This window comes from Penaeus vannamei, chromosome 27, assembly GCF_042767895.1.
Source record: "Penaeus vannamei isolate JL-2024 chromosome 27, ASM4276789v1, whole genome shotgun sequence".
Lineage (NCBI taxonomy): Eukaryota > Metazoa > Arthropoda > Malacostraca > Decapoda > Penaeidae > Penaeus > Penaeus vannamei.
This window is the reverse complement of record NC_091575.1, coordinates 30,221,428-30,236,427: the sequence shown is the minus strand read 5'-3', so window position 1 is coordinate 30,236,427 and position 15,000 is coordinate 30,221,428. Positions and strand designations below refer to the sequence as shown.

At 39.4% G+C, this 15,000-nt stretch overlaps 2 protein-coding genes across 2 annotated transcripts in view; one reads left to right on the top strand and one right to left on the bottom strand.

Moving 5' to 3' along the window:
• Positions 1-1,571, top strand: part of LOC113806100 (uncharacterized) — a gene marked incomplete in the record, with an annotated part of 269,699 nt that extends 268,128 nt beyond the window's left edge. The window contains 1 exon segment of the mRNA XM_070141168.1: positions 1-1,571. This exon segment is cut by the window's left edge and continues 343 nt beyond it.
• Positions 1,572-6,364: 4,793 nt separating this feature from the next.
• LOC113806099 (proline-rich protein 36) overlaps positions 6,365-15,000 on the bottom strand; it is a 14,174-nt gene continuing 5,538 nt past the window's right edge. Inside the window, exons 4-7 of the mRNA XM_070141167.1 lie at positions 14,246-14,388; positions 9,784-13,508; positions 8,550-8,662; positions 6,365-8,343 (exon numbers count right to left, since the gene is read on the bottom strand). Coding sequence (XP_069997268.1) covers positions 7,960-8,343; positions 8,550-8,662; positions 9,784-13,508; positions 14,246-14,388 — 4,365 coding nt within the window. The 3' untranslated portion in view covers positions 6,365-7,959. The remainder of the gene's footprint in view (positions 8,344-8,549; positions 8,663-9,783; positions 13,509-14,245; positions 14,389-15,000) is intronic.

Here is a 15,000-nt window from a genome sequence, read left to right as displayed (position 1 = left end):
ATTTATTTACTTATATCACATTGACTTTTTTCCAATTCCTTTTTTTTCTACTTATATCAAAGTGACTTTTTTCCATTTCCTTTTTTTGGAAAAGAGATTGGTAGGGCGTCAGGATAGGTTTTTCTCCTTAATTATAACTCACACACCTGCTAGGACCACAGAGGTATATATTTTACTTCAGCAAGCTTACTTGGCATATCATTAACTATGCTGACAGATACAGGCATCGTAGCTTTAGAGTTTTAGATACTTTACATACATAATGTGAAAAAAAAATAATATGATAGCGACACATTTTCCTGTAATTTTATAACCTAACACCCGACACCAGACACTTTTTCTGGAGAGCTTTTAGATATTATGTAATCTTCATTTACTAAAAAGAAAAAAAAAGTAACTGTGAAATAGCAATCATTATACTATGTCTATGTATATTCATCTAATGGAGATTTGTACTTTTTAAGTAGTATCAAATTTAATTTCTAAAAAAAAAGAAATGTGATAATCAAAATATTCTCACAGTTATATGTTAAATGAATCCAATAGTGCTAATATAGTGCTATATAATATTATCTATATTATTTTCGTTAATTTCAAATGTTGATGTATAAAATGAAAAGCATTGCATAAAAAAGTAATGTTATATCTTCAGTTTACATTTTATGAAAGATGAAATTATTATTTTCTGTCTCTCTATCTTCTTAAGAAGGTGATGATAATGTTTGTATGATTCGTCATCATTATTATTTAATTCTGTCATGACATGTATTGGCTTTTTTTCGTTTGCAACCGTTTATGTTGGCAGTTTGGCATTTATACTATTCGTGTTTATGAATAGCTATATGTAAGGCTTTTTATTTTTATAGTATTTTTTTTGTATGATTTGCTATTGGTATTGGACGATTGCGGCCAAAAAACAAAGAAAAATTAAATGATATGAATATTGCTGTGAATATTTATTGCTTAAAAGTTTTATTTTCAGATCAAGAATATCTGAAATTATGTGCATTATATTAACAAGGGATATTAAAATAAAATCAGATTATGATAAATGGTGTAGTTAATAACTACCCCATTAACAAATGTCAAAGTTAATTTACACGAGAGATATTTTGAGTCTTATAGCATTTAAGGTTTTGTTTGTCTGCATGTGTGTATATGCTTTAAACAACATACACGTCCATTCCAGAATGAAATTGGTTTTAATTTTGATTTTTTTTTTTTTTCTTTCAGTTTTTTCTTTTTCTCTTTTTTATACTAAATAAGAAAGGAGTGCTTGTTGTTTTTATTTGTTTCCAAAAGGTATTTGTTATCGGTATTTCATCTGTGGATGATCTGATATGCATGGAAGTTCCTGGTATGTTATACATGGTATTTATCAAATTGTTTGCCTCTTACACATAATTCGTTGAGTAACGTTTTTGAAAAGGGAGATAAAGAAAGATTGTTCCTATGAATTCGAACATAATTTTTGTTATATGCTGTACTTGAAATTTGTATTAGAATTTTACAGTCTAAGAGAATAAATTTGTCATATTACAAATCAAAGAATAAAATGTTATTTTAAAGGACTTGAATATGTATATTCACACACACACACACACACACACACACACACACACACACACACACACACACACACACACACACACACACACACACACACACACACACACACACACACACACACACATATAAATATACATATACATATATATCTATATGAATATGTATATGTACTGTATATGAATATGGACATAAACTGTATATTTATGTCTGTGTATATGTGTATAATTGTGTATGAGGGGGGGGGGGTCAGTCTGTTTGCATATGCATGTGCATGTATATGTATGTGTGTATATGTATATACATAAATATAGATATATGTATACGTATATATATATATATAAATAAATAAATATATATATATATATATATATATATATATATATATATATATATATATATAGACACATACACACACATGTGTATATATATATATATATGTGTGTGTGTGTGTGTGTGTGTGTGTGTGTGTGTGTGTGTGTGTGTGTGTGTGTGTGTGTGTGTGTGTGTGTGTGTGTGTGTGTGTGTGTGTGTCTCTCTCTCTCTCTCTCTCTCTCTCTCTCTCTCTCTCTCTCTCTCTCTCTCTATATATATATATATATATATATATATATATATATGCATGTATATGTGTATGTATGTATATGTATGTATGTATATGTATGTATGTATATGTATGTATGTATGTATGTATATGTATGTATGTATATGTATGTATGTAGGTATGTATGTATGTATGTATGTATGTATGTATGTAGGTATATGTACGTATATGTATGTATATGTATATGTATATGTATATGTATATATATATATATATATATATATATATATATATATATATATATATGTATGTATATATATATATATATATATATATATATGTATGTATATATATATATATATATATATATATATATATATATATATATATATATATATATATATATATATATATATATATATATATATATATATATATTAATAAGTATTCTCTGCTGGTCATGATGATGATGAGAACTAAAGTTTTTATACTCTGCAAATTCCTTGTTTAAAAAAGTAAACACGAGCTATACAAAAAAAATGAATCACTTTTCTGCATGGCATTTTTGGCTTCTGGATGGTTCATGGTACATTAATTAACAGTTATATGAGTATACAATTCTCCTTTATTATAAAAAAAAAATGGTAATACCAAATTAAATCAAGGAAGCACTTTTAGGTGAAAAAGAATATAGCACAGTTTTTTTTTTTTTTCAACACCTTCACTGGTTATCAGTATGTTATTTATTTTTGGTTTAAATAGAGGTAAATATTACTCTTCTTTATAACCCAAAAGGCAGTCTGGATTTGCATTCTGTTTGGATAAGTTTAGATTCTCATATTGTGTGATTTTTTCTATATTCTATGTAACTTGAAATAAAAATCACTGAGTTACGCTGTTCTCATGGACACTCACTTATAAGATGTGTGCCTCATTTATCAGAATGAATATATATTCATACCTATAGCAGTTCCACTGAACGCAGTATATGTATCTGTGAATGACTTGTAAATAAATTTTTTTTTACACATTTGCGTCTTTTCATTTTAATACCTTTTCTATTGGTTAGAGGAGATGCAGAGAACTGTTATTACAAGTATTTTAATAATTTGTATTATGTCACTACTATTATTATTATTATTATTATCATTATTACTGTCATCATCATTGTTGCCATCATCATCATCACCATCATCATTGTCATCATCAATCATCATCACCATTATCACCATCATCGTCATCATCTTCATACATAAGATACCCTTATGTTTGGTTACCATAACCAAGCTGAAGATCTTGGCCAAAGAAGATTCAGATAATTTAATATAGAGCATTGAAGGCATAACCGATCCAGAAACCTTTTTTTACAATTTCACCCAATAGGTGTGCTATTTCAAGTTTACATCAGATTATTATTATAATCATAAGCTATATAAAGAGCTACACTGAAAAAAAATATATATACCACCAAAGGTATCAGTGGAGGTCAAGATACAGCTAAGAAAGAATGAAAGAATAGAAACTCAGCTATTTACCTAAGAGACACATGTACATTAAGCTGATCTTTTAAGCTTAACAAAAGTTGGAAAAGTTGAACCTCTGATAGCAATCTATTCCAAAGCCTACAAATAGCAGTATAAGGTGTTAGACATTGTGCCTTACCAAACGATTCCAAAAGGATATAGGTATTCAGATAAAAAAATTCAGAGAGGGGGGGGGTGATAAAGGAGTACTCACTGGTGAGGAATTCAACAGTTATATAAATAATTAAAAATATATAATGGCTTCACAATTTAAGATAGAGAATTTAAGGCCAAGTATGGTAGCCATCCGTGGGTAGAGAGAGAGAGATGTGTAAACTGGTATTCACATTTTCTCTCCTTTTCCCTTTACTTCTTCATTTTATCATTAGCATCAGTATCACTCTTATTACCATCATTATCATCATCATTATCATTGCCATTATCATCATCATTCATTATCATTATTAGTCTTCTTTGTCTTTCATTCGTATAACATTAAGAGAGGAGAAACCATGTCCAACAACACACTTGGACATTAAAAAGAGACTCAGTTTAAAGGAAGTATAAATGGGATTACTGCTGAGAATTTTATAACCACTCACCACTTTTTGGGAATTGTAATCTTTATCATTATCATCATCAATTTCAATATCATCACCATCATTATCATCATCATCATCATCATCATCATCATCATCATCAACAACATCATCATAATCATCATCACCATCCATACCAATATCCACATCCATATCTATATCATTTTTATTATCATTATCATTATATTTTATCATTATCAATATCATTATCATATATTTTTTCCACCATTCATTGCATTAAATAACTGGATAGCCCCAATGGAGGAACTTCCAGGCACGGGACTAGACTATGCAATACTATACTCGAACAGGAATAGCAAGGTCCCTTATAATCCTAATCTGCCTAGGAGAGTTTTTCCCAAACCTGTGGTCGCGAACCTAATATGTGTGTGTGTGTGTGTGTGTGTGTGTGTGTGTGTGTGTGTGTGTGTGTGTGTGTGTGTGTGTGTGTGTGTGTGTGTGTGTGTGTGTGTGTGTGTGTGTGTGTGTGTGTGTTTTCCTGGGGTCATGAAGCCCTCAAAACATCAAACGTGGTCATTTCTCAATTTTCAGATGTTTTCAGCATATACGTATCACATTTTGAGAACTAATGGCTAAATTTTTCTTGATTAATACACAGTAATTTAAAATGGTCGGAAAAGAATTCCATTGAATTCTGATGAAACTTGAACTAAAAAAATATAATCGTAATAGTGGATTTTTGTTAATTGAATTAGCTATACGTATATCAGATAATGAATATGATAACATAATATAAAAATATAATATATGCAGACTGGGGTCGTGGTCATGTTGCCTTGGGTCACCCTGAAAAAAGGTTGCGAACTGACCTAGAACAATGAATTTCTTTACCAATAGCTATGGAATTCTTGAGAAGGGAAAGGCACATTGAGAAAAAAACACTATTCGCCAATGCATTAAACAGGGGGTATTACAAGATTCGTAAAAATTAAATTATAATACCAAATTCAGTTTGTTTAATCATTTATAGTTGGAAAGAGAAAAAAATAAATTTGATTGTTTCTGGTCTGTACATCTTTCGATAGATGAACCTTTCAAAACGTAAACATTTGTCGTAACTCTCTGTATTCTCTTGGTAGTTCACTTTAATAATACCTTATTACGACTTAAGGTGAAGATATATCAAACTTAAGGAACATTGATAAATAATAATAATAATAATAATAATAATAATAATAATAATAATAATAATAATAATAATAATAATAATAATGGTAATAATAATAATAATAAATCAGTAAGACATATAGCACCAAGATCTTCAACGATTTAAAATTACACTTCACGCTTGACAATATCGAGTATTTACAGAACATCACGAGTACTGAAACATTTATTCTAACGGCGCCTCCACAGGATACCGAGAACAAGGATTCCCTTAACTCCCTAATCCGGTCCTTCACATGGGATTGGAACCTGATTGGGTTGCAGGCTTAAAGGATCACGCTCTGAGATGATCACTTTGAGGAATTCGTTTGCCAAAGGAAAAATAAAAATCTCTGCTCTGTTTACTTATTTTTCACTTTCTGTTCCTATTTTGCTTTCCATGAGAGAAATCTGTGTTATTGATTTATCTTTCATGTAATCTAATATTCTTAATTTGGATCCATACACCTGGACTTGTCCTATAATCTTACGTGTGTTAAGATATTGAATACTATTTATTTTCTTTTGTTATTATCATTACTATCTTTACCATCATCATTATTATTACCATAACTATTGTTACTATCGTGAACATCATCATTATTACAACTTTTTACCATTACCACTGCTATTACTCTCATCATTACCATTTACAGGAGGAACATTACATTAAAGAAAAGACTAAACCCGCGTATGAAACAATTACTGAATCACTGAATCAAAGCTAAAAAAAAATCAATAATTCTCAATTAATTCAACTCATAGTACAACCCCGTCCAAAAATGAATAAATGATAATCATAACAATAAAGAGACAAGGAAAAGAATATATAACACAACCTTCTATTTTAATATAATATAACACATCCGTTTATTTTAGACTCGTTATAACAAATATAACAAAAGATAGACAAGGTAAAAAAAAAAGAGAGAGAGAGACAAAGGAAAACAAATACAAAACGGCCGTTTATTTTAGACTCTTTATTCATATAACAAAAGCATCACAAACAGTCCTTGAACAAAATGTCGTGGCAAAGAAATTCGCTGGCACAATAATGGCTTCAGATGATGTGGCAGTTCGATGGCACCTCCTCACTGGCACTCCTTCTCTCTCATACAAAGAACTCCAGTGACTTTCCACATTTCAAAGTCGTCTCTCTTTTAGAAAATTGAGGTTGCGGAATGAATGTGAAATTGCGTAGTAGATGCAACATCAGTATTGCCATTTTTGTAATATTCTAGAAAATACAAATACAGTAACATCTTAACACATAAATTAGTAAGGCACCAATTTTATCATCAGTAAGCATAGAACAACACAAATTTAATATTTCTTTAATAATTGATTTCTGCTCCATAAGTCAAAATTGCAGAAAAAATAACTGGATAAACAATACAAAAATATGCTATATAGAAAAAAAAAACTACAAATACAAAACAACTGCAATCAAATGACCAAATAATGTAAAAACAAAAACTAAAGAAACTAGAAATGTAAAAAAAATACACCATACATTTATATACCTATTTAGTATAGAGCCATCATTATAAAGAACAAATATCCAAAATATTCTAAGCTAAGTAACTTGAAACAACGATACGTATATACACAAACAAAACAGGGACTAGATTGCCACTAAGGATGGCAGGTTGTGTCCTGAACTACAATGCGCCCAGGTTTAGAAAATTAGAATAACTGGCAACTCATCACGGTCTCTGGAACACTCCGATTCGCTAAGTGTCTACTTCATTCTAGTCCGCTGGCACTTAATACTTATTTGAGTTTTTTGTTCATGTGTTTGTTTGCTTTTTTATTATTTATATACATTTTTTTTACAGAAATGCGCTGCCTGCAACACCATTTCGATTTTTTTTCTTTTTCTTAAACAAGACATCGAATCGGAGAACGCCAACGTCCAGGTGAGTTGCTAGTTTCTCTATTTCTGAGACTGGACGGAGTATAGCTTCGAAATTGTGGAAAATGGACACCCATGTTACAGTGTCCAATTTCTTTTCTTTTCTTTTTTATGAAAGGAGTATGGTATTATCCCTTCCATAGCTTGTGATGAAATCCTCTTCGTCAGAGTACATACCTGCCTTCCTTAGCAGTGTTGGATGATATAGTGACAAACAATATGGGTTTGTTTATAATGAGAAGCCATGGCATAAGCTTAGATCAACTGCCTGTGAGTTAATAACTAACGGAAGGTCACAGCAACAGACACCACTCGTGTTTTTTTCCCCTTATTATCGTTACTATCTTCCGTGGAATAAATGTAATGTAATGTAACTGTATAAGTAACCGAGTGGGATATAGCTGTAACTGTTATCTATAAATAAACCGAAAAAGAATACGAAATCTCGGTCCTGATTCATCTTGCACACAAAGACGGGAAGAAAGACCCTCTACTCACCAACTTCACTCCATCACTTCACTTCCTTCGACCCATTTTCACACCGCTTCTGATCAGACACGAAACAATAAAAAACATGACCAGGAAAGAAAGAAGAGAAAAATATGAACATTTCTCTTTTTTTCTCCTTCCAGCCTAATGCTTGATCTACCCTATAGACGCGGAGGTCACGTGATGGGGCGGCCCGTGCGAGTTCTGCAGCTGACTGACATGAGGAGTGGGAGTGACATGATGAGCGGGGACGGAAGGATGGTGCAGCGCAGCAGAAGGCTGACGTACAGGGGCGGGCGTGGCGTAACCGTGATGAGGGTCGCTAACGTACCGGGACGCCCTGATGTCAGCCTCCAGGACGTCCTTGTGCAGAGGGACGCCCGGGTGGCCGATGGCAGCGTTCACGGGGTAGAAGAAGGGCGCGTCCTCGCAGGCGAAGTTGTACCACCAGTCGCACACGAAGTACTTCTGGTTGAACACCGTGCCGTTGGGACAGAGGAACGAGTCCTGGCGGCCGTTGCGGTGGCAGATGTGGAACACCTGCGGCATAAGATGTGTCAGAATAGATAAAACAACGAGGAATAAAGGAGAAGCAAAATAGAGAAGAAAGGAAAAGAAAAACAACAGAAAGACGAACAGAACTGAAAAAAATCTAGAATAATCTATAATAAAATCAAAAGAAAGCAAAAAAAAAGCCTTCCCCCCCAAAAAAAAAAAAAAAGAATAATAAATAATAATAATCTCACCTGGCACCCTGCTTCCATATCAGCATAGTAACCCGGGTAGTCAGCCACGAGGTCACAGCCAAACGAGGTCAACGGAATATAACTCAGGATGGGGTAGTCACGGCCGGCCCGACCTTCAGAGGAGAAAGAATCGTGTCATCTTAAGAAAATATTCAGTCTTGATTTAATATGTATATATATAGAGAAAAAATAGTTTTCTCTGTTTATATCTATATATTGTTCTCTAAAACAACCATCTTATCTAATTATTAAAAAAAACCTTAATCATCCAGAAAATTTTGTATTTTAGAAATGATTAAATTTCGATGTAATTTGTGTTTTTATTCATTTTTTTAAGCAAAAATTTGATGAAGTTTCTAGAAATTCTATGGCATTTTATCTTATATTTTACCTCAATATGATTTCCGGTGAAGTATATTACCCTAAGAATACATTAATATAATGACTAGTATTAATCCCTTAGCATAGTTTCATGTACTATTTTATCTTTAAATAACTAAATAACGTTCTCAAAACAAATTTAATTCTTTGACATTTACGGTCAAATGCCTTCTCCTTAAAAAAAGAAAAAATCCTTATACGGTTATTTCCTTATCGCCCTTAAATAAATCTTTAAAATATATCTTTAACTCTATTTCCTTATGATACACGGTCAAATATGTGACTAAACAAATTGATAATTTTTCTACGTATCTATATAATTTGTTCCCTAAAACAACTCTCTTAATCGAATTACGATCAACTATGCCTTTTAAATCCCTTAATAAAGATTCTGAGTAATATCTCCCCATCTTAAATATCTACATACGTAATTTGTTTATTTTTATCATCATTTTTATATTTACTAAATTTTAATTTCTTTGTCGTATAATGAGAGTATACTTTTATAATGACAAAAAGAGAATATTCTTGTAATTAGTAAGAAGAAAGTGTATTTTCATAATCAATAAAAAGAAAGGGTATATTTCTGTAATCAACAGAAAGAAAGAAAGTATATTCTTATAATCAGTAAAAAGAAAGTATATCTCCATAATTAGTAGACAGAAAGAAAGTATATTTCTATAATCAATAGAAAGTATATTCTCATCATCAGTAAAAAGAAAGTATATCATAATCAAAACAGAAAGAGTAGATTATCATCATCAAAAAGAAAGAATATATTCTTTTTTCAGCTTAGAAGAAATGAAACCTTTTTTTAATCCCAGCACAGAAAGCCTCGTCCAGGTCCTCTTACCAGGAATGCCAGCAATGTAACCGAAGTCTTGTATTTCGTTCTCCAGGATGTCGAAGTAGTCCGACTGGGGAATGAGGTGGTGAGGGACAGGTCGTCTAAGACTCTGCGGCGGGCCATAGTCATAGTCGTCGTAGTAGTAGTCGTAGTCGTAGTCGTCGTAGTAATAGTCGTCGCCGTAGTAGTAGTAATCGTAGTCGTAGTAGTCGTCGTAGTCGTAGTAGTCATAGTCGTCGTAGTAGGAAGGACGGGGATGGTAGGGTCGAAGGGGTGCGTGGGGAGGAGGGGCGATGGCCGTCGGGATAGGGGGGGGCTTGACGCTGGCTGGGAGGTCGTTGTAGCCAGGTCCGAAGGTCGAGGGGGTGTACACAGGGGGCGAGTAGGTCGTGGTGTAGTTGGGACGCACGGAAGGTCGTGGGGCTAAGGAGGGTCGTGGGGCCAGAGAGACTCCCGGGTGACTGAAATCCTGGAGTTTCTTGATCTTCGGGTCGTAGGAGGGTTTGTAAGTGGTCACGTGCACGGCGGGCTTGGGTGAAGCCGGAGGGACGTAGGTCTGTGTGGGTTTGGCTGGAGGGACGTACTCGGGCTTGGGTGTGGTTGGGGGAACGTAGGCTGGCTTGGGAGGGCTGTAGGTCGTAGCGACATGTGGCTTTGCGGTCACAGGAGGAACGTAAGCCTGAGTGGGTTTAGCAGGAGGGACGTAAGCTTCTTCAGGCTTAGCGGGAGGAACGTAGGCTGGTTTAGGGGGTGCTGGGGGAACGTAAGCTTGAGAGGGTTTAGCTGGGGGAACGTACGCCGTGGTGGGCTGTGCTGGAGGAATGTATTCTGGTTTGGGATTTGCTGGGGGAACGTATGCTGATACGACAGCTGGGTATGTGGGTTTTGGGGTCGTGTAATGCGAAGAGTGTGGAGCGCTTAGGTGCAGATCTGCTGAGGGAGGAGGCGGGTGAGTGGGTGCCTTAGGAGGAACATAATCATGCTGAGGTGGTACGTAGGTGACAGGTGGTTGCTTCGGAGGAGGCAGGTAGGTGGGGTCGATTGGAATATGCAGGGGAGGTGGAGGAGGCGGTATGTAAGAAGATTTGGGTTTCGAGACGTCAGCTGCTGCAGGGGCCTTAGGCGGCACATAGACGTCTGGTGAAACTTTGGGAGGAACGTAGGCCTGTTCTGGGGCTTTAGGGGGAACATAGGATTCCGTAACAGGAGCTTTAGGAGGAACGTAGGCCTCCTGAGGAGCTGCAGGAGGAATGTAATCTTTAGGAGGTAAATACTCTTTATCTGGAGGCTGGTAGGTCCTCAATGGCAAAGAGTAGCCAGGGGTAACAGCATGGGGTCGTTCAGGAGGGGCTTGGTATTCAGGTTTGGGAGGTGTGTACTGAGGTTCAGGCGGGGAATAGGCGTAGGAAGGAGCGGACGTTGTCTTCGCGTAACTTGCCTTTGTGGACGTATTGGGGTCGTACCCTGGAGGAGGCGTTGGGTTGGTCTTGCGGATTTTGAAAGGCTGGGCTTCTTGAGGGCCTTTGGTCTGCTGCAGGCTTACGAGCCAAGAGGGAAGGGGCGTGTCATGTGGTTCGGGCTTCGGAGGCGTTATAATGTACTCGTTGACAGGCAGTTCGTACTTGCGCGATGGCTGTACGTAACTCAGCTGGGGAGGGGCATAAGACACCTGGGGCGGAGCGTAGGTAGTCTCCGGGGGTGGAAGAGGTGGGACGTATGCTGGTGCAGGTGTTGCTGCTACCTTAGGCGGTATGTACTCATTAATAGGTGGACCATAAGTCTGGCTGGGCACTGCGGTTACTTTGGGTGGTATATATTCATTAACGGGTGGTCCATAAGTCTGGCTTGGTATCGCTGCTGCTTTGGGCGGTATGTATTCATTAACGGGTGGTCCATAAGTCTGGCTTGGTATCGCTGCTACTTTGGGCGGTATGTATTCATTGGTGGGTGGAACGTAAGTCTGGCTTGGTGTTTCATACCTCGCTGGTGGGGTTTGATAGTCTCGCTGGGGTGGTAGGTATGTCCTGGAGGGGGTTGCGTAAGTGACCGAAGCCATGGTCGTCATTTGTGGGGCTTTCGTATCATCTTTGGGTGGAGGCAGATATTCATTGGTGGGAGGCTCATAGGTCCTTGGAGGCGGTGTGTTATATTCCTTATTGGGAGGAAGGTAAGTGCGCGGGGCAGGTGTTGTCCCATAACCAGGTGCAGATGAGCCTCCATCCTGGAATTCAATATTGGGCGGTAAGTACGTCCTGCTAGGCAAAGTGGGTCTCTTGGGGTGCTTCCTTCTCCTCTTGCCAGGACCTCCAGGACGGCGTCTTCGACCTGGTACCTGCCCCTCGCCAGGAACTCTCCTTCCGGGCACACTGAATTCCTTGTCTGGAGGAAGGTACTTTCTGGGTGGCTTCGCTACGGGTTTTCCGGGGACCTTGGGCCTTGCACCCGGCCGAAGCCTTCTGCGAGGGGGGGCAGCAAATTCCTTGTTTGGCGGAAGGTATTTTCTTGGAGGTTCTGCATACGTCTGTTCAGGGAGCTTGTGGTTGGCGGATGGAGGCAAATATTCGTTACTTGGAGGGATGTACTTTCTTGGAGGCGCTTCGTACGTCTTGGCAGGAGGAGAGGCAGCTTTTGGGGGAATGTATTCGTTGGTGGGTGGTTCGTACTTCTGCGAAGGGGCTTCGTATTTCTCAGCAGGTTTTTCTGGAGGCACGTACTCCTTGTTTGGGGGAAGGTAAGTCTGCGAGATGCCAGGGGCTGGCGTAGCAGCATGAGGAGCTTCGTACTTGGTGCTGGGGGGGACATACTGCTTAGGAGGGTCAGTATAAGTAACAGCTGGCGTTTTATACCCAGTTTGAGGCGTTGCAGCGTGTGGGGGCTTGTAGTCCTTCTCGGGCGCAATGTAAGCCGAGGGAGGGTCTGTGTGGGGGGCCTTTGGGGCCTTGTACGCGGGCGTCGTCAAGGGAGCCTCAGGAGCGACGTATTCCTTGTTCGGGGGGAGATAGTGCTGGGAGGGCTCAGAATGGGTTCCCGCCCCTGCGGTCTTGGCAGGAGCCTGTGGCGGGATGTACTCCTTGTCTGGTGGAAGGTAGGTCTGAGAGGGCTTCGCGTAGCCCTCCGTCGCCGCCTCTGCATGGTGTGCCGGTGTTGGGGACGCCTGCGCCGGGTGCGGCGAGGCGGCCTTGGTGGGGTAGGGCACCGTGGTGTAGGCGCGCGTGGAGGGCGTCGCCTCCGTCGTTAGCTTCGCCTCCGCGTCCGTCCGTCGGTACTTGAAGGAGACCGGGCGGCGGTACTGGAGGTGCGCCTGGATGCTGACCCTCTCCGGCGCGGGCGTGAAGAAGTGCGGGCGTCCGGGGGGCGGCCGCGAGACCAGCCCGTTGGTGCGGCGGCGGTGGTGGCCGGGCGGGCGGCGAGGAGGCCGGAACACCAGGTTGGGAGACTCCTCGGCCGCCTTGTCCCTGTTGAGCGGGATGTAGGGCTTGGCGGTTCCGGGGCCGCCCGCCGCCTCCTCGCCGAACGCGGGCGTCACCAGGGCCTCCAGGGGCAGGTACTGGGGCTGGCCGGGGGTCGGGACGAACCGCTGGTACTTCCTGTCGGCGGCGACGCGGTAGTCCTCCTTCGGGTAGCCGACCGTGGGCTGGATGTCGTGCAGCTCCTGAGGGTGCTTGGGCGTCACCACGACCTCCGTCTCGTAGATGTCGGGGATCCCGATGTCGTAGCGAATATTGGGCTTCCTGAGAAAAAAAAAATCATCGTTATATATCTGGTCGATCCTTTGTGATGTACCACAGATGACATCCTATATATATATGTAGTGGAAAGAGATCAAAATCATACTGGTAAATTCAAAAAAAATCAAAAGTATTTGAACAACAGTCTCGAGTAACCTTACGTCAAGAAGTCGGCTTCCCATACCTGTATTACCTATTATTCGTTTATTCAAGAGTCCAATCCTAGTTTTACAATGTGTACCTCAACAATAAAACTAGCTTTGAACTTGAATAAAAGAGTGACAGGTACTTATTTATATTAACTATACTGCTAGCTATACACATTTCCCTATTTGTCTATCTATCCATCTATGTGTATGTGTATGTTAATTCAAATGGTAATTGTCTGTCTTATCACCACTTTACTTTCTCATCATTTATTGATTAACCCAAAAGCTATCTTATTCTAACAATTTACAAGAGTTCTCCCTTTCCGTCCCTACATCTATCCCTCTTCCCCTCCCCTTTCCCTCTCCCGCCCTCCCCCGTCCCGTCATCCCTCTCTCCCATTCATCTCTTCCCCCATCCCCTGTCCCTCCGTCACCCTTCCCTCCTCCCATCTCCCCCCACATTTCCCTCCTACCCCCCCTCACCCCTCCCTCCCTCCCACTCCCCACCCCCACCCCTCCCTTCCTCTCCCTCCGTCACCGAGTGTAAACAAGGCCAATGGCACTTCATTCTCGAGTCCTTCCGAGTCCTACTTGGAGGTGTAGATCGACGGCTTCTTCTTGAGGCGGTAGCGGATCCTCGAGGGCAAGGGGGCGTTGAAGGACGTCTCCAGATCCTGCAGGAGTTGCTGGCGGAGGCGAAGGGTCTCGTTAGCTGTGAGACACGCCCACGAGTTCTGTCGGGGAGGGAGAAGGATGCTGTGGGTTGATCGGTGTGGGATCAGTGGGATTTGTAAGAGGATTTGCTGGTTTTATGTGGCTTTTTTTTCTTTTTTTTTCTATTTTGTTTTCTTATGTGTAAAAATTTTATGAGATGAGACAGGGTCATAGTTTTTTCATCTTTCCCTCCTTTTTGATATGAATTTTATAGAATGAAACCGGGTAATAGAAGGATATATATACTTGTATATAAATGAATACGCACACACACACACACACACACACACACACACACACATAGTAGTCATAACACTATCACAATATTTAAATACAATTACAATCCTATCACAAACTTAAAAAATAACCTTATCACCACCGTGGATTTTAATCACAGTTATAACAACATCATATTAAGCACAGCCCGTCTAGACACACCAAGCCCGAGACACTGGCACCTCAGTGTAAACAGACGGGAGTTTGGGCGCCCAGAGGTAAGCAGGGAACCGGGGCTGAGTCTGGGCGGTGGGCGTCGGGTATATTAGAGACAATATTAACTGTACCTGTGGGCGTTTGTTGTATGGTCTGTCTGTCTTGGGTCGAAGCTGAGGCGAAGGCGTGAGAAATGTGGT